The sequence below is a fragment of the Populus alba genome, chromosome 13, assembly GCF_005239225.2.
Source record: "Populus alba chromosome 13, ASM523922v2, whole genome shotgun sequence".
Classification (NCBI taxonomy): Eukaryota; Viridiplantae; Streptophyta; class Magnoliopsida; order Malpighiales; family Salicaceae; genus Populus; species Populus alba.
This window is the reverse complement of record NC_133296.1, coordinates 4,367,518-4,389,954: the sequence shown is the minus strand read 5'-3', so window position 1 is coordinate 4,389,954 and position 22,437 is coordinate 4,367,518. Positions and strand designations below refer to the sequence as shown.

Genomic DNA, 22,437 nt, shown 5'->3' with positions numbered 1-22,437 from the left:
ATGCCTCTGTTTTTCCTTTCACATCATAAAAATTATATAATAATTAGCTAAATAATCAGAATGGGATCGCAAGCACGAATTTTATCATTTCATTTCTAGCCCAAAGTTGTTGAAAAGAGAGAGAGCGAGCAAGAGAGAGGAACTGAATTCATCCACGGATACGGGAAACACATCACAATTTCATCTGAATAATTGACCAATTTTTTCCTAAATATTCTCTCCTACCTTTTTCTTTGCTTTTATCTACAATCCCGTCCGACGAATCTTATGGGAAATCAAAATCATTTTCAGCAACCTTAAAGTGGTGGGGTTGCTGGCCTGAGCAATGAATACTCCACATTTTGAAATATGCCATATCCAGGTTTCTAACCTGCATTTGCAAAAACAAGAGATTGAAACCTTCGTCCCTCCTACATGCAAAACACATTGTAATTGCTAAAAAGAAAGCTTCTGTTTAAGATTACCCAGCGTCTGGTGTCAAACAGAGGGCAAGTCATTCGGGCTGCCTTCAGTCTGTCTGTTAGAGACTGAAGCTGTGGCCGGTTTAACGCAAGAGACACGGCCCTCTCTTCATATTCTTTCATACTGCAGACAAGGGAAAAACAGCAAGAAGTTAAAACTCACAAGCAACATGTATATGGTATTTGAACATGCAAAGCCAATTCAAGATACTGCGTACGCTACCTGCTTACAATCATCTCGTCCCCAAGTCCAGTGGCAAGACAGAGTGATCCAGCAACTCTAGTAGCCATTTTCTCAAGGGGCATGGTCACCATTGGCAAACCTGCCCACAGAATATCTGTCCCTGTGGTATGGGCATTGCATAATGGCCTAAAATAAAAACCCAACTATCAATATCCAAGAAGCCCCCAGGCAACAAATTGACAACATTCAGTAGTGAATGAATGAAAGTGAGATGAAGAACAATTACGTGTCAAGAAATAAATCTGCCAAAGCACTTCGTCTGATATGCTCTTGTTTCATGGCAACATCTGTGAAAATAATTTGGTCTGGCTGCACCCCTTGGGCAACAGCATCTGAACAAAGTCCAGCAATCGTTAACATAATGCCACAAGCTAAAACCTATGTGAGCTTGTGTTCCTTATGAGAGGTAAGAAAGATTTTCACTTACATGCACGGAGTCTCATTTCCCCTGCAGCAGGGAACCTAAGGAGCCAAAGTGCACTGTTGGGTACACGTTTAAGAATCTTGCACCTACAACATTCATTAAATAAAAACATGAATTGTAAGAAGCCATATGCTACAATCTTTCACATTCATAAAAATGAATCTAATGGAAGGGATGCCCTTTTAATGTTGGATTACCAGGTATTAAAGATTTCAGGATCCATTTTGTACAGCTGATTGAAGCATGCAAATATAAATTTATCTTCAGGGAGGCCATAATCAGATCGCTTGTGCTGGCATGTTGGATCCAACACATCCAAATTTTTCTGAAAGCAATAGTAGTGGTTTTAAATATACATTTTCGATAACGAAGCAAGCATAATAAATAGTCTGGGACCAACCTGTTTATAATCATTCACAAAGTAGCAATGTGGCAGGTGAACCAGCTTTTCAGAATAAATATGTGAGAAACGGGTGGGTGAAACAAACTGAAAGGAAAGAGCAGGTGCATCAGAATCCAGACAACAAAGACAAAACAAGAACCCAGCAAACAGCAAATAGGAACGCAAGTGTAGATTGCCATTCCCTTCCAACCTCATCAGTGACCAAATAATCAATGTATGTTGCTCCTGTGGTCCCAGGGAATCCCATGTATGAAACCTGTATGGGTGCAGGCTGCATTGCAAATATTTCATTTCTTGCCCCCTGGATGAATATACACAGAGAGCAAGTTAAAAGATGGAATTCAGTTAATGATTTGCAAATTTAGAATGGGTAAAGCCATTAGAAACCATACATGCAGGCTACAGGTACAAAGTCATTTACCAAAACCAAGCATGTTCATACATGAATCCACTTAATGTGAATACATCTATAATGAATAAAAGCATATGATATTATGCCATACAGCCTATAAAAATAACAGACTTTAAATCTAATGATGATTACCATTCTACAAAACCTCAGAAAGGTGGAGGTGTAGAACCAGCGACAGAGCACAAATCGAGATTGCCAATTCTTTAAGATAAAACTCAATTTATTAGATGTAAAGTCATAACACTAACAGAATGCCCAGGTAAGGTGCATATAAATATAGGCAGCAAAGCAAAAAAATTGGGAAAATCTATTTGATGGTTCTATTCATTAAGGAAACTAAAATCCTATTTTAACACTAATCTATTAATGCTAATATTCTGAAAAAATACTAAAAATCTAGAATAAACATCCAACATAAAAAAAAATTCTAAATAATCAAAGATTAATTCCGATTGTTGTCTTTCTCCATTGACCCATCTGGTGGTGAATTGTTTTAGGAAAAATTTGAACTAAGCATACCTTGGTATACCCGTTAAGGTTGATAAGGATTTGTATCTTGTCCTCATTAATTAGTTTAGCAATCATATCAGATGTCATGGCAGATACATCTATAAAATGCTCAGCTTCAAACTGGGTCCGCTGCCTCCACTCGGTACCATCATTTGGACTCAAGGCATAGCAGAACACCTGCACATCTTGTTAGCCTTAACATGCATATGTAGTGGGAAAAAACAGGGGGTGGGGGGGGGGTGGCAAATCAAAATTTACATACCTCAACATTTTCTCTGTTGTGCATGCCAAATACAGATCCCATAAGGTGTGACAAGGGATGGTTCCCAAAGTCACTGCTCACATATCCAATCCTAAGTCTCCCACTTCCACGCTCATGCTTAACAGGAAGAGGGGCAGGATGCTTGAAGGGAGGAAGGGCAAAACGAGATGCAATTATGGAGCAATGAGCCGCGTATTTACGACTGTAATATAGACGGATAAAATTATGAACAAAAGCTTCGATCATAGATATCAAGTACAGCTCAGTCCAAGACAATAATAACACCTGATTTCAAGTGCAAGCACTGGATCAATAGGATATGCAATAGCATGAAAAGGCTGCACACTAGGAAGAACTGCCATCTGAAATTAAAAAGGCAATGAGAAAAGTCCGTAACTCCTGTGACAATACCCAGGTGATATACAAAATGAAGCTTACAAATAACAGACATCATAATTTCTTACCGAAATCTGTCTTCTAATAATCCCTTCAACTTCATTGAACATTTTATCGCGATCCTCCCAGCAGCAGACACACTAGAAAATGAAAATTGAGCAATAAGAAAGCATCAGTATACACAATGAAAGTTTCACACAGTAAACAGAATGCTTCAATATCCAACTGATTAGCAGAAATAAGCTGAAATGGAAAAAATTAAGAGCAAAATGTACATATACACGAGAGAGAGAGGATGCAGCATATTTGATGGTCAACTCATCAGAATTGACACCAGAAATTGAGAGTTGTACTTCATAATAGATAAATCACATCATTTATGCATATGGAATACAAGCAGCATTTATCAGGACAAGTTAATGATAAAAGGAAAGGAGCAGCTCAGTTTGACAAGTCAAACAGTGTAGCTTTTACACTATAAACCTAACACAACAAATATATGCAGATCCAGGTTAAACCCACTACAAGAACAGCGCAGTGTGAGCATCACTTAAACAATACCTGCAAAGTATGTAGTAGGTTGCATGTTGCTTCTGGAAAGTCTGTTCGCAGAAGCAGTGCCTGCCTATAGCTCTTTATAGCAGCCTCCACATGTCCACTGCATGCAATGAAAACAAATTCATCAGCAGACAGCTAGTTGTCACAGCCAACATGAGTATTTTCAATACTATAACATGTGATGCATTCCAATCCAATAGTTGATTTATAGACAAATAAGTTTTCTCCCCTCAAGTGGAATGAAGAAACATTTGGGGGGGCATCTCAACAGCACACATAATTGCAGCAAACCAAATATACCATAACTTAGCAGCTTCCTGAATCAGAAGCTAAATACACCACTTTTTGAGATCATATGAATAGCTAGCAGATCAAACAGGATGACATTCCCATTGCAGAAATCAAAGGTTGGGCATCTAACCAAGCCTCACTCAACCAAATGACACCTTTTCTCTCCACCCATCAAGCATCACTTATAAGAGCTATTCTAATTAATTGGTTCTCAAACTAGAAACTAGAAAGTACCTGTCTTTATAAGCTGAAGCCAAATTTGCATGGGCTTCTGCCATGTTTGGCCGGATAGTGATAGCATTAATGTAGTCTTGAATTGCCTCACTTACTCTACCAATCTCCTTGTAAGTGTTGCCCCTATTTACAAGTCCATCAGCTGCCAAAGGTTCAATTCGAAGAACCTCATTATAGCATGATATAGCATCTGAGTAATTTCCCTGCCAAGTTAAAAAAAAGGAATTTAGTAGGAACATCCAAGTAACAATGAAATTACACTATCATCAAGACAGAGCACTAAGAGAGAAGCACAACTATAGTGCAGATGTCCTTTCTGTTCAATTGCAAATGCAACGTTGATCATAGAAATGCTCATTGAAAGCAGTCCAGCTGCCATTACCTGTTGTTTATAGATTACAGCAAGATTACTGAAAGGAGCAGACAGCCCTGTTGTGACAGCCAGAGTGGCCTTATAACATGAAGCAGCAGCAGCAGACATGTTCCTGCATGAACCAAGAACTCTCATATAAACCCCAGCTACTTCATATCTTATATCTATTTGACATCATAAAATCATTTATTAAAATATCAAAGATTCAATTTCATGTACCATTCCATATATATATTCCCAAGATTGGTAAGTGCTTGCGGGTGGTTTGGTTGTAGTGAAAGGCATTGCTAAAGCCAACAAGAAATAAAAGTTAGAAATTACAAAACAAGCAAACTGCTGTGGTAAAAAAACCAAAATGTCAACCTACATTATAGCATTGGATTGCTTCATCCACTCTACCAACATCTTTCAACGCATTTCCCTTCCAGTTGGAAAATAAATCCGAAATTATGATTAGTAAATATCAAATAAAATGAACATGATGATTTAAATTGAAAATACACAGAAAATGCAAGGCTGTTAACATAAAGTGAAACCAACCAAGTTATTGTAAGCCTCTAAAAATCTCTGATCACAAGCAATGGCTTGCTTATAATGAAGAATTGTCAAATCCAGTTGGCCACGCTCATAATATGTACTAGCCAAATTTCCTGCAGTGTATTACAAACCAAGCAGTCACATAACTTTGAGGGGGGAAAAGTTCTGCAACCATTAAAACAGAAAAACACGAGAGTGGATGAGAAGTATCCCGTCACTCCCAACACTAAATTTGCCAATGTAGGGGGAAATTAAGCAAACAGCCAATAGATCAATAATAGTTTCTTCTGGCAGACACGCAAAATTTTCAATATAGTCATCAAATAAAAAATAAATAAACCAACAGAAAAACCAGGAATGAGGATGAAAGAAGCAACAAACAGACTTGCTAGGGTTGGGAAGGGGAAGGGTCTGGATCTAAGCACAATATTTGCTATAAACAGGTTCTTCTAGCAACCATTATTTACATTGTCATGGAAGAATAGTAGTAATGATTATTTAATAATAAGAAGAAAAGAAACTCAGTAAAAGATAGCTTTCAGAAAGACAATACAGATGTACACTCCAAAAAGGACATGCCAATAATACAAGTTAAGCCATACAAAGATTCACTTGGAGCATTTAGTGTTGAGAATAATTTCAAAAGTCCAGAACTACTAAGGCTGCAAGGCAAAGCAAACTCACCAAAAGCCATTGCATAGTTTGGTCGTGCCTGAACTGCTTGCTGATAGCACACTATAGCCTCTTGTGGCATTCTCAAGGCCTGGAAAGGGCAAATAAAACACCTTAGTTTCCTCCATATGCCAATGTCAGCCCAAGCAGAGGCAATTTCTCAACTTTAAGGGCACAAGACATGACAACTTACCTTATAAACATTTCCAAGATTTAGGTAGGCATCAGGAAATTTAGGTTTAAGTTTTACAGCTTCCTGCAATTTTTGTAGTACAAAATGTAATCAGCAAGCATTTAAACACTTAAGGAAGAAACAGGACCAAGAAAATTTACAAACAGAGACTATTCAGCAACTTCGATATAATATATGGTGACAAAATAAATGCAAATTGGTACTGGGAGGCATTCACATCTCACAGCAGGCAGTCAAAATCAAACTCCAAACAGAAAGAATTGGTTGTAACTAATTGCTAAAAGCAATCAAAAGAAAAACTTTTGGCAATGTTCAGACATGATGACTATACACAGTATTTGATTCAATATTCCCACAATAAAGAAAAGTTGAGACAGTGGCAGCAGTTGACGCAGATTGTCAAAGCAAAGGGGACCACAATTGAAACTCGACCTGGAAAAAAAGGCAGAAAAATTGTAGCTATCAGTTGTACCTTATAATATTGAAGAGCTCTGTTAAGATCACCAGACTCCATAAAGAGACCAGCAAGATTTGACCATGCAATAGCAAAAGTTGGTTGTATCCGTAGAGCCTCAAGGTAGCAACTGTATGCCTGCACAAAATGTTAGATTCTGACAATTTCGTGTCTTCACAGTTCACATGGAAGTTACAACTAGATCAACCATCATCTGAGCCCTGTCCTGTTGGTAACAACTTGATATCTGTATCGAACTGTGAATTAAGACACAGTTCCACACAGGAATTATAATGATCAGTAACTTTGCCGGAAAGGAGAGAGATGCACAATACACAAACATATACATGGAAACAATGACTTCATCCTACAAGTGACGAGGAGAAGTTGAGCCAGGTGAATCCAATAGAGCTTTTGCTCATTCACTCAAACTGGAGTACCAAGTTGACAATGAACCGATCAGGATGCAAACTGATCCACTGGTATCCTAATCCTAGCTATGGGCATGGCAACCAATGAGGGTATCAACAATCTTAAGTAACCCAAATACAATAGCCCAAAAAATATTATGTCTGGGCTAATCACTAAGAGCAGTAAGGACTAAGAAACTAAATAGCAGTGCAGTATTCATTCATTGACACTTACTTCTTGCACCAATCCTTGTGCCTTCATTAAATTCCCAAGATTGCTATGAGCATCAACCTACAAGACAATTGATGAAAATAAGCAAGTAATGAACTCTCACAAAAATCCTAATACCATCTGTGCATGGTTGCTAGCATAGAGCAATAATGAATGCGCAAGTCATAAATTTTCTTTTCCTCTAGCCCGTCTAATTGAAAGTGAACCAAATCATCATACTACCACATTAGAAAAAAATATATACCAGATGAGGATTCAATGCCAAGGCCTGACGACAACACTGTGATGCCTCATTAAGTCTTCCCTTTCGCATGTATGCACTAGCCAAATTTGACCAAGCATCAGCAAAGTTGGGTCGAAGCTGCAACCAAGTATGCAAAAACATTAATTATTATCATAAGAAAGAAGCCAGCATCCATAGGTGGTACAGTTATAGAAGAAAAGAAGGAAGGATATGATCCAATTAGACATTCAAGATCATGTGTCAATCTAATGAAGAATAGTCCCTTTATAGGGTATTTCTGCAATTTCACAGAATAGGGGATTTGCTGGAATGTAAGTTTAATTATGTTCCAAAGCTTTTAGCAATAGATAGCAATTAGTGGTCTTCTCCTTAATGGTTATGGAGTTCTCTTTACTATTTCCTAGTACTAGTTGGTTTTTGCTTAGATTAGAACTTTTCTAAAGTCTATGAATATAAACACTGTAATAGCTTCAGAGCACAGTTAATTTTTTAGAACAAAATTTTGATTTATCAAGATGTTGACATCTTTGATTGACTCAAGCCAACCTATGCAATCCTGCCACACTCGCAACTTGAATCCAGCCCCCACCATGGTGGCTGAAAAATCAGGAGAGTGGGGTTTGCCATAAAAATCCATTTTTCACCCAAAAGCACCCTACAAACCTCAATAAATCAATCTCTTAACTCAAAACACCCTAAATCAATTCAAAAACACAAAATCAAACTGAAAAAAATTCTCTCCCGACCACAAGCTACCTTTTCAGGCAATATGAAAGCCAAAAACCACCACCATCAAACTCATCTCATCAAATGAAATCCTTTAACAACAAGCTTGGCCATTTCATTCGTCAAAATCGACTACTCTCCTGCCATTTCCCAGTGAGTTTCTCTCCCCTCTCTTTAGCCCAGGGACTAAAAATTAAACAAAATGAACTTTGGGACCAAATGAGAATTGTCACTAATTTGAGATTGGCGATGCCTTTTCTCTATCTTTTAATTTGGTACCATAATTTCAATTCTAATTTCATCTAATTAAGCTATAGAAGGATTCAATTAAAAGAAAAAAAAAGTTTGAAAATGAAAAAGTAACAGTGAAGCACACTGAGGAAACCATGCTGGTTTAGTGTGTACGCACACACATATATATACACACTCCATGTATATAAACACATGTATGATGCATGCATGTCCATATTGATGTTTGTGTTCGCAAGACTTGGTCATTTGATTCAGCCATGACCAGTAACTATAGTTCTCAAGCCTTCTGCTGCCTGAGAAATTGGTTCTCAATTATGTCCCTATTCCATCCATTGATCTTCTAATTCATCCTAGTCCTCTAATTTCAGTTGCAATCATTGTCACAATATAACTTCTTTAAGGATTTCTTTTTATTAGAAACCACAGAAGATGTCAAGTGACTAACTAGCAAAAATCATGAGATTTTATAAAGATGGATTTAAGAAACAAAATAAGATCACAATTCACAACCAGGATCATAGTCAGGTTGGATCAGGTCAAGATTCCTATCTCAACCCAGACCAACACAGCACGCTACAATCTTGTAGGGATGGGGTCAAACCCAATTAACAGGATCCTCACTGCCTCAAATAAAAAAATGGGGAGTGAACAAAGGTTAAGATCCCATACTAATTCTACCCTAATATTCAATATTAAGCAAGAAACATTCATATAAACTTAATACTATTAGACGCCATTGTGAAGTAAGCATTCACAGAGTCTAAATCAGATAACAAACTCTGTTTGCAATGATAAATCTTCTAAAAAACTTATTTGATGTCTATGAAGAATAGATAGTTAGGGTAGAATAAGTTTAATAACTGCACACTAACCTCAATGGAAACCAAATAGTATCGAATTGCAAGATCAATATCACCCTTCTCCTGTATTATTATTAAACAAAACATCACCTTCATCAGTAACTGATCCCTATCCCATGAATGACCAAAACATCCACACACAAAAACCCAAGTGATATTAATTACCTTCCAAGCATTTGCCATGTTTCCATAGCACTCCGCAAAACGTGGCTCAAGCCGAAGAGCTTCCTCATTTTTTGCAATGCACATATCATAATCTTGCAACTGTAAGCAAGAAAAAGACAAAATAAAATTATGGTTCTAGCCAAAACACAACAAAAATATCAACCCTAACAAAGAAATGAAAAAAGAAACAACCTGATAATAAATAGCACCCAGAAGAAGAAGATTATCAGTCCGCTGCGGACTTCTCTCATAAACAACACTGCTATGCTCTAATGCTTGTTTGTAATTCCCAGATTTGTACAGCTGATGCGCCAGCCCCAAGTGTGCGTCTTCATCCACAACTGGTTTCAAAAATGTTACAAAACTTTCAAAATTATACTCAAATTCTCCGAAATTAGAAAATCGATCTAAAAATTCAAATTTTAACTGAACAAAAAAACAAAACAAAAAGTAAAAAATTGATTAAAGGCAAAGAAAGAGAATTCTTGGTTCAGTTCTCCACCTTAACGACAGAAAAAAGGATTGATCAAGTTATATTGCGTCTGACCCATAGTGATCATTTATCAAAGAATGACTCTGGTTGTCAAATGACTAGTTATTTGGTTTTCTGATAGTAGCTTTAACTATAATTTTAGTTCTATTTATTAGTCTGAGCAAGATACGACTTATTTGAAATTAATTGAATGAACAATTCATAAAAAAAAAAAAAAAATTGCAGTATTCCATTTTCTGGTTCCTTACCGTGTCATTTTCCAACTAAGATACTCGTTAATCAATTAATTAAAAAATAACTAACCTTCATGATGAGAATCACGGCCTTTAAAAGGCAACAAGCTCAAAGCAGCCGAAGAAGCCGCCGAAACTGAAGCGGGCGGCTCGATCTTCACCTGGAAGCCACCGACGGCATCATCGCGAGCCGAACCAAACACAACCGGCCGAGCTCCGTTCTGCAACGAAATCATCTCGATCTCTCTCTCGCGCAATAACAAATCAAATTACAATCATCAAAATGAAACAGCAAAATATCCAGCTCAGATTAGATCAGATCAGACGGCTGATAAAAATCCAGAAGATGAAGAACTCGATTTACAAAATAAAAAACCCTAAGCTAAAAATTTAAAATTAAGGAGTATAATATAATTGAACTTTGGGTTTTATTTTTATTTTTTTCGGGTTTCTTTTGCTGCTTCGATTTTTCGCTTCTTTTCGAGGTTTCTGGAGTGAGAGATTCAAATAAAGCGCGTGGAGGGTGGTGAGGAGAGATCAGAGCCGTTGAGCAGCGCGGTGATGATGCTAATAGATTAGAGTAATGTGAAAGGGATTCAGTTTGTTCTGACACGTATCTATGTAACTTCTTTTAGTTTATAGCTGGCTTTTGTCTTTATTCCCTTAAAAGGATTCAAAGTTTCCCAAACTACTTTTTTTTGTTAGTGATGCAAGGTTACTTTTTTTTATTTTATTATTTTACAGATGTAAGGTAGTGTTTTAATAATTGTTATTTTTTATTAGTATTTTTATTTAAAAATATATTAAAATAATATTTTTTATTTTTAAAAAATTATTTTAAATATAAACACACTAAAATAATTTTAAAAATATTTAAAAATTTCATTTAAAATAAAAAATTAATTTTTAAAGCACGTTACCTCCAAAAATAAACATTGCCGACATTATTTAGAAACACCACCCAAGCAATATTTCACCAAAATTTAAATTTTATTTTTGTTTAAAAATAATTATATATATATATATATATATATATATATATATCTTGTCTTTTATCACAATTAAATGTTAATTAAGTAAGACATTAAAAAGGTGCGGTTGTTTTCTTATAGAAAGATGCAAAGTGGAATCTTTCCCACGTTATATTATGCACTTGTAGATGGTTTTTTTTTTTTTGGTCAACAAACTTTGTTTTCCAGCGATTTCAACCTTTTGATGTCAAATTGAATTCCAATTGCTTTTGATTTGTTTAGGGATGGCAAGATTGCAAGACAAGGGATGAAAAAGAAAAGTTCAGAAACTATGTGGTATTTTTAAAATAGACATAAAAAATTCACGTTAGTCCTTCTATTTTCTAATTCATATATTTATTGCCCCTTTAGCCTTCAAAAAATCATTTGTGGTCAAGAAGAAGTACTTTATTTTTAAAAAAAAATTCAGCTCTTGGTTTTAAAAAAAAAAGTCATTCAATTTTGATTGGAAAAAAAAAAATCATCGTTGACACCTATTCTAGTAACAAAAATAACCAATCTTAGTATCAATGAATTTAATTTGATGAGAAGTATTTTACTTTGATATTCTTTGTATTTTCCCATGCATGAAGGAGTAAATCTTGACTCAAGAATGTTTTTTGATTTTGGATTGATTTTGAGTTTTTTAGACTGAGTTTTGGGTTGTTTAAGACAACAAATAGATGTATCAAGATCTGTAGGGTATTTTGTAAGTATTTTTAGGTTAAAATAAATTTTTAGATATGAAATGCACCTGCTCTCATTTTCTAATGATCCTTCAAATATTGAATTCTAAATTCTAGATGACATACCGTTTGCATTATTATTTTTTTTAAAAAATTAAGGAATAGATATTACATCCTTCTTTTAATATATAAAAGATTTTTAAGAGGCCTCGCAAAAAGGCCAATATATTACATCCTTTTTTTAATTAGCATGATAAGTATAAACTAAACAAAAAAAAATTAGAAGTTTATTTATAGATTATATGCATTAAAACATAAAAATTGCATATAAATAACAATTTTACAAGAATAACTGTAACTTTAACAAAAGATATTTAACAAACTTCTAAAATTTATCTAAAACTTATAAAGCTATAAACTAAACAAGATGTTTAGATAAAAATATTTAGTAAGAAAAATATCTATATGTGAAAAGAGCAAATTAAAAGGATTTTATATCATAACTTAAATTTTAAAAAAGCTAATATCTTCTTTTTCAGAAGATAAACTAAACAAAATCTTATTAAATTTTTAAGATTATATTCTATAAGTATTAGACTAGATGCGTGAGCAAGTTTGGTTTATAATAGAAAAACATCCTATACAAATTATATGCTGAAGGAAGTGTAGTATTTTTATTAGTCAATGCTATAAATAGGTATGTCATGGCCTACTATAAACCATATAAAGATTATAGAATGTATATTATGCATATATTTAATATAGTATAAGAAATTGAAAAACAATCCTAACATTATGCATACTAATATATTAGATTAAACAAAACTAAAAAAAAAAATACTTACTTGTTGAAGCATTTTAAAATTGATTAAATTTTGTTATTGTTAATAATAAATTTTTTATTCTTAAAATTTTAGTGCTCCTCACTTGGTATATAGGATATTCGCAATATGTTTCTGAAGATTCCAGCAACATTATTTTAATTAGTTGCATTTCTAAATAAGGTCTACGAATATAAAAGAATATAACTCAAGTATCTCTCAACAAAATCGAACATAAACTCTAAATCTATATATAAAAAAAAAATAAAGCTCAAAATAAAGAAGAAAACACTTAAAATTGAAGTAAGGAAGAATATGTCAAACATGTAAAATAAAGCTTTAAAATTGTTGTTGTCAATGATGATTTTTTTATCCTTAAGATTTTAGTGCTTCTTATTTAGCGTAAAAAAATTTTATAATAAATTTTTCAAGATTCCAACAATATCACCGTATATTGCACTTTAAAACAAGATTTACAAACATGAAAATTAAATTCAAACAAAATTTTAACTTTTTAAAAGTGAATGAACATCATTTTTAATTTGATCTCAAGTGTATCCATTAATCGTGTTTTAAACAATTTCCCAACAGTTGATGGCATGGCAAGACCCACTTCTGGCAAAATGCAAGGGATGCCATGATAGATATCTCTATCAAGACTTGGCTTCTGGCGATATAGGTGGAGGATTCTGCCCACTTAACACGTTTTAACTTGCTTTGAAGTTAGATAATCAAAATGGAGATGAGCAATATTATTGTGCTAGGAATATACAAGGCAGTTTGTGCTTCTCTTAGTGACTTGCATGATTTAACTACTAAAAAAACCTTTCTGGTAAAGAAAACTCTAGTGTTGTTTATTACACATGTACAATAAGTTCGTCGCTCGAATTGCTATGATGACTCGGCGAGGAGGAGGAGGAGGAGGAGGAGGAGGAATCTAAGTGTCCTTCGAGCTTATTAGACTCAATAAGCATCAAAACAACCTCTCGCATTGTTGGTCTGTCGACAGGAGACGTGCTTGTGCAGAGCAAAGCAATTTTCATGACAGTAATCATGTGAGGGATTGTGTTCTGATCTTGCACATTGACTCGATCATCAAGCATTCCAGGTGATAAGGAATGGACTTGAATGTAATTTCTTACCCATGATACAAGATCGCCGCCTTGATCTAGAGGTTGCACGGGTGTTCTGCCGGTCAGCAACTCCAGTAAGACTACTCCGTAGCTGTATATGTCGCACTTTTCGGTGACTTTCAGAGTGTATGCATATTCTGTCATTGAGATCAAAATATTCGTCAGCAATATGAAGGGTTATACAGAAGAAAAAGGCAAACACTAGTAACTTCATGGCCAGTGAGAAACTTTTAACCTAGCAGACTTGCTGTTTAAAACCTTTTTCTGCTATACTTGATCTATGGAAAAGCTCTACTGGACATCGGAGGAAAGATTAAATAATTATGAACTTTTGACAGTCAATGTTTCAGACAGATATTAAATCTTAGAAATATCAGTTAGAAGCTCTAGCTTTTAATATGTAGATAAATAAGGCAACCATGCATTATTCATTTGCTCTAGCTCCCGGTGCAATAGCAATTTTCTAAGAAAGGGGATCAGTAGGAATAGCTTAACAGCACTTTGATAGTACAGTTAAAAAACTGACAGTTAGATTTAAGACAGGAAATGCAGAAGCATCATGAATAAAAGAACTTGGGAGAGCTTACCAGGGGCAATATAGCCATAAGAACCAGCGACTGCAGACATTGATTTTGAATGTGGCATGTCAATCACCTTAGCGAGTCCAAAGTCCCCAACACGAGCGTCAAATCTTTCATCGAGCAGAATGTTATTAGACTTTATGTCACGATGAAATATTCGAGGCTTGCAGTCATGGTGCAAATAAGCAAGACCGTGAGCAGCTCCGAGGGCAATCTTGAATCTTGTCCTCCAATCAAGGCTAGAGGGTGATCCATGGAGCAATTCTCCCAAGCTACCCTTCGCTAAGTATTCATAAAGAAGCAGGTTGGAACCCTGGTGGTAGCAGAAACCATACAGCTTCACAATATTCCGATGCTTGATTTTTCCCAAAGTCTGAATTTCTGCACGGAAACTATTGTCAATATTGCTTCCCTCCCTGTTAGATGCTAGCCTTTTAACTGCAATGACACGACCACTTGGCAAGTCTGCTCTATATACGGTTCCACAGGCTCCCCTTCCTATAACGAAGCTGTCATCAAAATTCTCAGTGGCCACAACCAAGTCCTGGAAGGTGAATTCATCCTTGGGGGAAAAGTAAATGTCTGAAATGGGAGAAGAGGATGAATTATCTTGCAAAGGAGCGACCATATCGACAGGGCGTCTCATGAAGTGTACAATGACTAAAATTAAAATGAGAGAAATCCCACCAATGACTGCTGAAATGATAGCTATGATTTTCCCTATACGAAGACTTCTCCCTTGAGCATCTGAGGGATCAGACGAAAAAGATGGAGATCCATTACAATTGCCAAAAGGTCCACCACAAAGCCCCTTGTTCCCAAAAAAGCTGTCGATGCCTGTCTTTTGAAAGAGTGACAGGGAAGGTAAGGGCCCTGTTAGGTCATTGTTGGAAAAGTTGCATCCAAGCAAGCTAGATAGTTTCTCAAAGGAGTCTGGGATTTCACCACTCAAATGATTGTTGTTGAGCAGCAGAAATTCCAGCAACTCAAGATTCCCAAGCTCTGCGGGGATTGGTCCAGAGAGATTGTTGTAACTAAGATTCAGTGCAATCTGCAAGCTCAAAATGCGACCTAATGTAACTGGTATCTCACCGGAAAATAAGTTGCCTCCCATTTGCAAGTAAGTCAAGCGCGATAAATTTCCTACTTCCACAGGTATATTCCCAGAAAGTTGATTCTCTGAGAGCATGAGAATCTCAAGTTGGGAAAGGGCTCCTATCTCACTTGGTATAGCACCCACAAAACTATTCCTGGTGAGATCAAGCCGTTGAAGCATCTTGCAGCTAAAAATCTCTGCTGGTATCACTCCGGTGAGAAAATTCGACGAGACATTAAAAATCACCAGCTGAGAGAGTTTGCCTATCTGTCTTGGCAATTCACCAGTAAAATAGTTACCTGAGAGATGCAGCCTTTGCAAAACATGACATTGACCTATCTCTGGAGGAATTGGCCCGGTGAACTTGTTCTCATCCAATTCAATACCTGAGAGGTTCCCCATCTTACACAAATCCGACGGGAAACTCCCCACAAGGCCATTTGCAGCAAGATGAAGTTGCACCAGTGACGTGCAATTTGTGACCCCGGTTGGGATATAACCTGTGAGATTGTTTGATCCCAGGTTCAGTAAAATCAGGTTTTCATTTCTGCAAAGATGCCGCGGGATTTCTCCTGTTAAGTTGTTATTTGACAAGTCAACCACCCAAAGTTTGCTGTAGACTCCAAGTGCTTGAGGAATGATGCCACTCAATGAGTTGTTGAAGAGCTGCAACATAACCAGTGGCTTCATATGCTGGAACCCCTTAGGAATAGTACCAGTGAGAGAATTGATGGAGAGGTCAAGCTTTGTCAGGTTTTCCAAAGTTGTGAGCTCATCTGGTATGACACCTTTAAGCTTGTTATCAAAAAGATAAAGCAATTGCAGCCCAGATATCTTTGTCAGCTCAATTGGTATCTCTCCAGTCAACACATTCGAGGAGAAGTCAATCTCCACTGCAAAAGACAGATTCCCAATTTCTTTTGGGATTGCTCCATTCAAGTTATTTCTGTAGAGGTATAACCTCCTGAGAAATAAAAGATTACCAAGTTCCCGAGGCATAGGCCCCTCAAGTTTGTTATCGTAGAGAGCGAGGGTCCCCAAATTGGTGCAATTGCCCAGCTCCTCTGGAATAGACCCAGAAAGCTGATTAGTCCAAAGGATCAAATCTGTCAAATTCTGAAGCATTCCAATTTCTTTTGGTATTTCTTCACTTAACTGGTTTTGTGCAAGACCAAGATACTCCAAACTCTCACATCCACCTATCTCTGAGGGTAAGCTTCCCGATATCAAATTCTGCCCTGCCCTGAAGGTCCTCAAGTTCTTAAGGTTGCCGAGAGAAGCAGGCAATGGACCAGTGATGTCGTTACTATATGCAACCAATAGTGACAGAGAGGAAAGGTTTCCTATCTGATAAGGAAGGGGCCCTGATATTCTGTTGTTGGCTATATTCAAATCTGTCAAACAGGAAAGCTTAGCTAATTCTACAGGGAGCTGGCCTTCAAAAAGGTTATTGTTCAGATAAAGAACCTCCAAACTAGAACAGTTTCCAATCTCGCTAGGTATATTTGTGGACAAGAAATTAAAAGAAACATTAAGATGTGTCAGATGAACCAATCCACCTATACTAGGTGATAAAGAACCGGAAAGATTCATTGAACTCAAATCAAGACGCCAAACTACTTGATTGTAATCACTGGTGCAGTTCACACCTTTCCATCCACAAGGAGTGGAATCATTAGGATTCCAGTTGCTAAGATTGTTATAGGCGTCACCAATTCTACTCTTTATATCCAAGAGGTATTGTCCCTCAGCATTTAGCCCCATGGACTGGTGAAACGAAAGGAAAATAACAAATACAGTGAGCATGCTATATGATATTCTCTCCATGCCCGCCAACTAGAAACGAGCTGCATTCACATGAAGAACAAATTATTACTGAAAACAAGACCAAAACATACGCTACCCGGATACAAACAAAGACAAACAAAAGCAATATTGACTCTAGCTACATACCTCTAAGAAGAAGGAACCAAACCCAGAAAACCAAACTCAGGCTTCTGGGAACTGAAAGAAGAGGGCTTTTTGTACTCTACAGAGAATTTCCTACGAGGAAGATCTCTAGTTTTGAGTGTAAAGAGTCATGGCTACATTAAATAAATGGTTCAAGTTTTCTTGTTTTCAAGTCTTTGAAGTGCGCAATGTAATGCGACAAATGTCAGCTTCTTTTTATCATCATAAAGAATCAACAGAAAGCTTAAGAGTTAATGTAGTCTTCTGTGTAATGATCAACAAAATATTTCCTACCTGGTTTCAGAGATAGCCCATTCATAATTATATATATTTTTTATTGCAAATAATTTGCCTGTATGCATCGATCCATGCATGTATGCATGCGTGAGAGAGAAATGGCCGACAAAGCATGAGAATTCTTTATTCCTCGTACTCCACCTCTACATTATTTTAGTGCTAAAACGAAAGTGTATTGCCTTTCCTTCTTTCCTTCTTGCTTTCAAGCTTTAACTTTGCTGTATTTGTTCTCATCTCCATGTGTCTGCTGCTTCGCACCTCATATAACTTCCTTTCTAAACGCTTTTGAGGTAAAATCTATGGACTCGTGATTTGCTTTAGATTGGCTCGGTGATTCATTAGATTTGGACGTTCTCTTGGCTCTCTGCCTACCTCAGTTCGTTTGCCCTATTGCATGGATGGCTAGAGATATCCAACCTTGCCCTCTGGTTATTCTTGATAAATTTGTTTTGTGTTTTGGAAAATGTCTTTTAAAAATTTAAATTTTATTTTATTTTTTTGTTTTAAATTAATTTTTTTATGTTTTTATATTACTTTGATGTGATTATATTAAAAATATTTTTTTTTAAATAAAAATATTATAAAAAACAATTACTATCATATTATCAAACACACTCTTCCCTCAAATTCTTTACTTAATAGATATCAACGCACATTTTCACCTTCTTAGATCATGTCTTTTCTTCGATGACCACTCTATAAGTGGTCTTTGTTGGCCTACTGTTACCATTCACCATAGCAATGATTTTGAGAGCATATAGTTTTCATTTAGATAGGGTTTTGGAATGCGGTAAAAATTATATTTTTTTAAAAAATAAAAATTTAATATTTTTATTTAAAATTATATAAAATAAAAAATATTATTTTAATATATTTTTAAACATTTTAAACTATAATCACTACTATCTCATCAAACACGGCGTTAATCTATGTATCTCCATGGGCATGCATGATATACACAAAGCCATTGCTTGCTTGTGATGTACAAATTAGTATTCCATCCACAGCTATGATCCACTTAAACAATCTCATAATTTTATATTAACATAGGAATTAGCTTTTTTATTTTTCATTTTTTATCATGTAAGATGAGTCATTGCTGATGTAGACTCAAACGTCAAGAGCCATGCCACCTGTTTCAATCCTAATATTCCATGGTATATGAACATTTCCTCCAAGTTTGGTCATCACATGTCTGTAGAAGTATTATAATTCTTTTTTTTAGGTCAATATAATAATTATTTGAGCATTATTATAATTCTGTAGTTCAAAGCATGGGGTCCCAGCAAGGTGGCTGAAATAGTTGAGAGGCACATTATCTGACTCTCCTTTTATATTAGAGATTGAGATGAGTCTAAGATAAGAATAATTTCTTTTTTTAATGGGTGGAATGGTGGAAGCGTACAAACAGTGAAGGGATATAAGAAATGGTGTTTTCATGTGAAAATGATATAATTTTAAATTTTACTAATATATATATTTTGTAGTGGTGTTGCTGTCACCTTAAAGGAAAATGGTATTTTCTTGTAGAAATTGTATAATTATAAATTTTGTTCATTGTTTTTACTGTAGTGGTTTTTTTAGTTATTTTAGAAACAAGTTTTTCTAATATTTTTTTCTTTTTTTTATACTTGATATTTTTATTATTTTACACTTATCTATTTATCACTTTTTTTTTCCTTATCTTTACTTTTTTGTAATATGTTTTTTAGTTTTTTATTCATTTTTTTTTTTTGAATATCTATCACTTTACACTTAACCTATTTATATCATTTCTTTTGTTATAATCTTTATTTATTTTTTTTAAAATTTTTTAATTTACACTTTTTAAAAAAAAAATATTATACAAATATTACAGAAATAGTGTTTCACTATAGCAATAGCAACGTTCTTTCATTATTCTACTATGTTAAAAATTAGCTTGGAATGTTACATATTTTTATTAAAGCACATATTTTTTACTATATTTTATTATAGGTAAACAACAACTTTTTAATTTAATGTTATATTTTTTACTTGATATATAAAAAAAATACATTAATAATACCTATATATTAATTATTTGGCATTAAAAAAAATATTCAACCTATAACAAGACAAGTTGAATGGACACATTAACACTTTGTTTTTTATATTTATTAATACAAATAATTATCGATATATTTAATTAAATAAATACATAGACTTTTTAGTTTATAATTAAATAAAAAAATACATTTGAAAAGTTTGCAGGGTCAAAGCATACTTGAAGGATATATCAGAGCCTTCCTTTTATACAATGTGGGTTTGGCTAGGCAAGAGCAAGGATTGAGTTTTGATCATCTAATTGGCTCTGATACCAAATGGTTTAGCTGGATCTAAAAGTTTGGTAGCTTATAAATGCAATGTAAATATAAAACACACATAAGATTTATTTATATCTATAATATACAAAATAAGCAAACATAAATTCTAGAAATACAGATAATTAAAGGCAAACTTACATAATCTTATCAAATATTCTTCTACAAAATAATCTAGACTATTAATTTTGTTAAAGAAAAAATATGTGCAGCACAAGACTTTAAAGAGGACATTTAGGCGATGTCTAAAAATCTAATAACAGTTATTTTTTAAAATAGTATTTTTATTTTTATTTTTAACATTAAAAATCTAAAATAATAATATTAGAGCAGCTCCCCAACTCTATCCTCTACTGGAGTCTACATAAGAACACATAGAGGAGGTATTGAGGGGCTCGAACTCTCTTGAAATTCGAACGTGAACTCTTTCGAAATCCATTGAATTTAATTGAGGTTCAATCCGAATCTGAGCTGCAAAATTATGTCGATGTTGAAAAATTGACAGGAATCTTGCAGAGGATATTGACGAAGGACTTTAATAAAGAAGAACCTTTCAGGTCCCGAAACAGCTTTTAGCAGCCGGATCTTGCTGCTACGAGCGCTGATAGAAAGAGAAATCAATTCCATAGCAGTTCTAAACCAGAGTGAATTGATCCTGTTAAAGAAGCCATCTTTTGCACTGCATGGGCCATCTCATTAGGTGAAGTACATGGTGCAAGCTGATATATATATATAAATGGATTGTTCTTGAGAAACACAGGACTGAGGATTTTTAGAAGGCTACCATCCTTCAGCTGTCTGGGGATTTTTAGAAGGCCACCATCCTTCAGCTGTCTGGGGACAGTGTAATGTGCATTGAATTTCTTCCACCATTTGACTTTGATTTTTCTACAGAGCTGATGTTGTCATGGTTGAGAAATAAAGGGATCCCAGGATAAAATCCAAGTAATGTTAAGAGCATACGAAGCATTTTTGTAAGAAAATGTTTGAGGATACGAAGCATTTTTGTAATCTTTCAATACTAAGCATTTTTGTAATTTTAAGGATAACAGTGTAAGAAAACATTTTGATTAAACCTATAATTTTTAATTATCAAACAATCTAACATTGAAGGATAAGATAATTTAGATCATTTTCATAATCAATGAAAAATACAATAGAAAACAAATAAAAATTAATAATAAAGTCCAATCTCTAATTAAATAAATATTGAAAGATAAAACTAAAAAAAATACGAGTTTTTTAAAAAAAAAACCATGAAAACTCATGAGAATCTCTTAAATCTGAGTTAATCTTTCAAAATCACAACTTATAAAATCCTAGACCTAAGCTCAATCTAGAGGCTCAACCTCCAACCAATTTAATATTAAATGATGAAATTAAAAAAAAAATATATATTTTGTAAATTCAAAGTAAAAAATTAGTAATCAAAACAATAATAACCAAATCTGATAGAGAAAAGAATCGAACGACGATGAAATCATTAAAAAATTAATTTTAAAAATGATTTCAAATAAAATAAGTAGCAATACTAAATCTGACAAATAAAAAAAAGAGGATGAAAAATAAAAAAAACAAATAAATTTTATAAATTACTTCAAATAAAAAAAATAGTGATCAAAAGAATATTAATCAAAATAGAAATATAAATAAATTGAATAGCTGCTTTAAAAAATTAGAGGGTTAGGCAATATAATAAAAGAGAAGAGAGAAAATAAAAATAAAAGTTATCACGGCCAAACCAAAGGTCTTTTGGCCACACACGTTGCCTAGTAATAAAAGTGTCTGCAAGATAAATTGAACGCCGCCTTAAAAATCATTGTTTGGTTGTCAAAGGACATAACATATGCCACCTAAAAAGCATTGGGAGCTCCTACAAGCTAGTGTGTGCGTTGCTCACGCCAACAACTTTTATTTTTTAAGTAATGTTTAATATTTATTAAAATACTAAAATGCTATTACTCTATTTGATTATTACCAAAAAACCAAGTTGAATATATAAAAAAACTCTTGAAATATTTTTATTTTAAAAGTAATCTAAGTCATTTCATCATTCCAAAAAAAATAAAAAGGTGAAAAAGACCCTCAACACAAGCTTTTTTTTGGAAGTGTAATTATATCATTTTATTGTTAAAAAAAAAAAAAAATTACAATGGATCATGCGGGAAATATCATATTATTATTATCCCTGATAGCATGTTAGTTATATTGTTTGAGAAAGGAAAATTTATTTCTTTTTTTATGTTGGAGTAATTTACCAAAATGATATTTAACTAGTTGTTCTTTCTCATCTAATCTTTATTTAAGCGTCTATTTCTACCATAACAGAAGCTAAGGGGTTAATTATACTTAAACATGGAAGAGTTTTGACATGTTTTTTTTTTTTTTTTTTTTAACCTTTCGGACTATAAGTGCGTGTTCATGAGAGTCTGAGACCATGCAGGTGGGACTTTTTTCCCAATCGTCTATATAGAGGTTCACA

General features: G+C 34.4%; 2 protein-coding genes across 2 annotated transcripts; both read right to left on the bottom strand.

Moving 5' to 3' along the window:
* Positions 1-61: 61 nt before the first annotated feature.
* On the bottom strand, positions 62-10,617 carry LOC118036455 (probable UDP-N-acetylglucosamine--peptide N-acetylglucosaminyltransferase SEC). Its single transcript, XM_035042151.2, has 27 exons — positions 10,110-10,617; positions 9,506-9,654; positions 9,314-9,412; positions 9,161-9,211; positions 7,311-7,427; positions 7,070-7,126; positions 6,443-6,562; positions 5,971-6,033; positions 5,790-5,868; positions 5,109-5,218; positions 4,936-4,989; positions 4,788-4,855; positions 4,578-4,680; positions 4,196-4,398; positions 3,674-3,770; positions 3,181-3,252; positions 3,002-3,078; positions 2,717-2,918; positions 2,464-2,631; positions 1,723-1,833; positions 1,530-1,616; positions 1,327-1,454; positions 1,133-1,215; positions 932-1,037; positions 685-831; positions 465-585; positions 62-370 (listed from the first exon to the last, which is right to left on the bottom strand). Exons 1-27 carry the CDS (start codon positions 10,273-10,275, stop codon positions 266-268), a joined length of 2,943 nt encoding a protein of 980 aa, XP_034898042.1. The 5' UTR covers positions 10,276-10,617; the 3' UTR covers positions 62-265.
* A 2,667-nt stretch (positions 10,618-13,284) lies between these two features.
* On the bottom strand, positions 13,285-17,595 carry LOC118036456 (uncharacterized). Its single transcript, XM_035042154.2, has 3 exons — positions 17,320-17,595; positions 14,277-17,213; positions 13,285-13,826 (listed from the first exon to the last, which is right to left on the bottom strand). The coding sequence occupies exons 2-3, from the start codon at positions 17,191-17,193 to the stop codon at positions 13,414-13,416; spliced, it is 3,330 nt and encodes a 1,109-aa protein (XP_034898045.1). The 5' UTR covers positions 17,194-17,213; positions 17,320-17,595; the 3' UTR covers positions 13,285-13,413.
* Between the last annotated feature and the right edge of the window lie 4,842 nt (positions 17,596-22,437).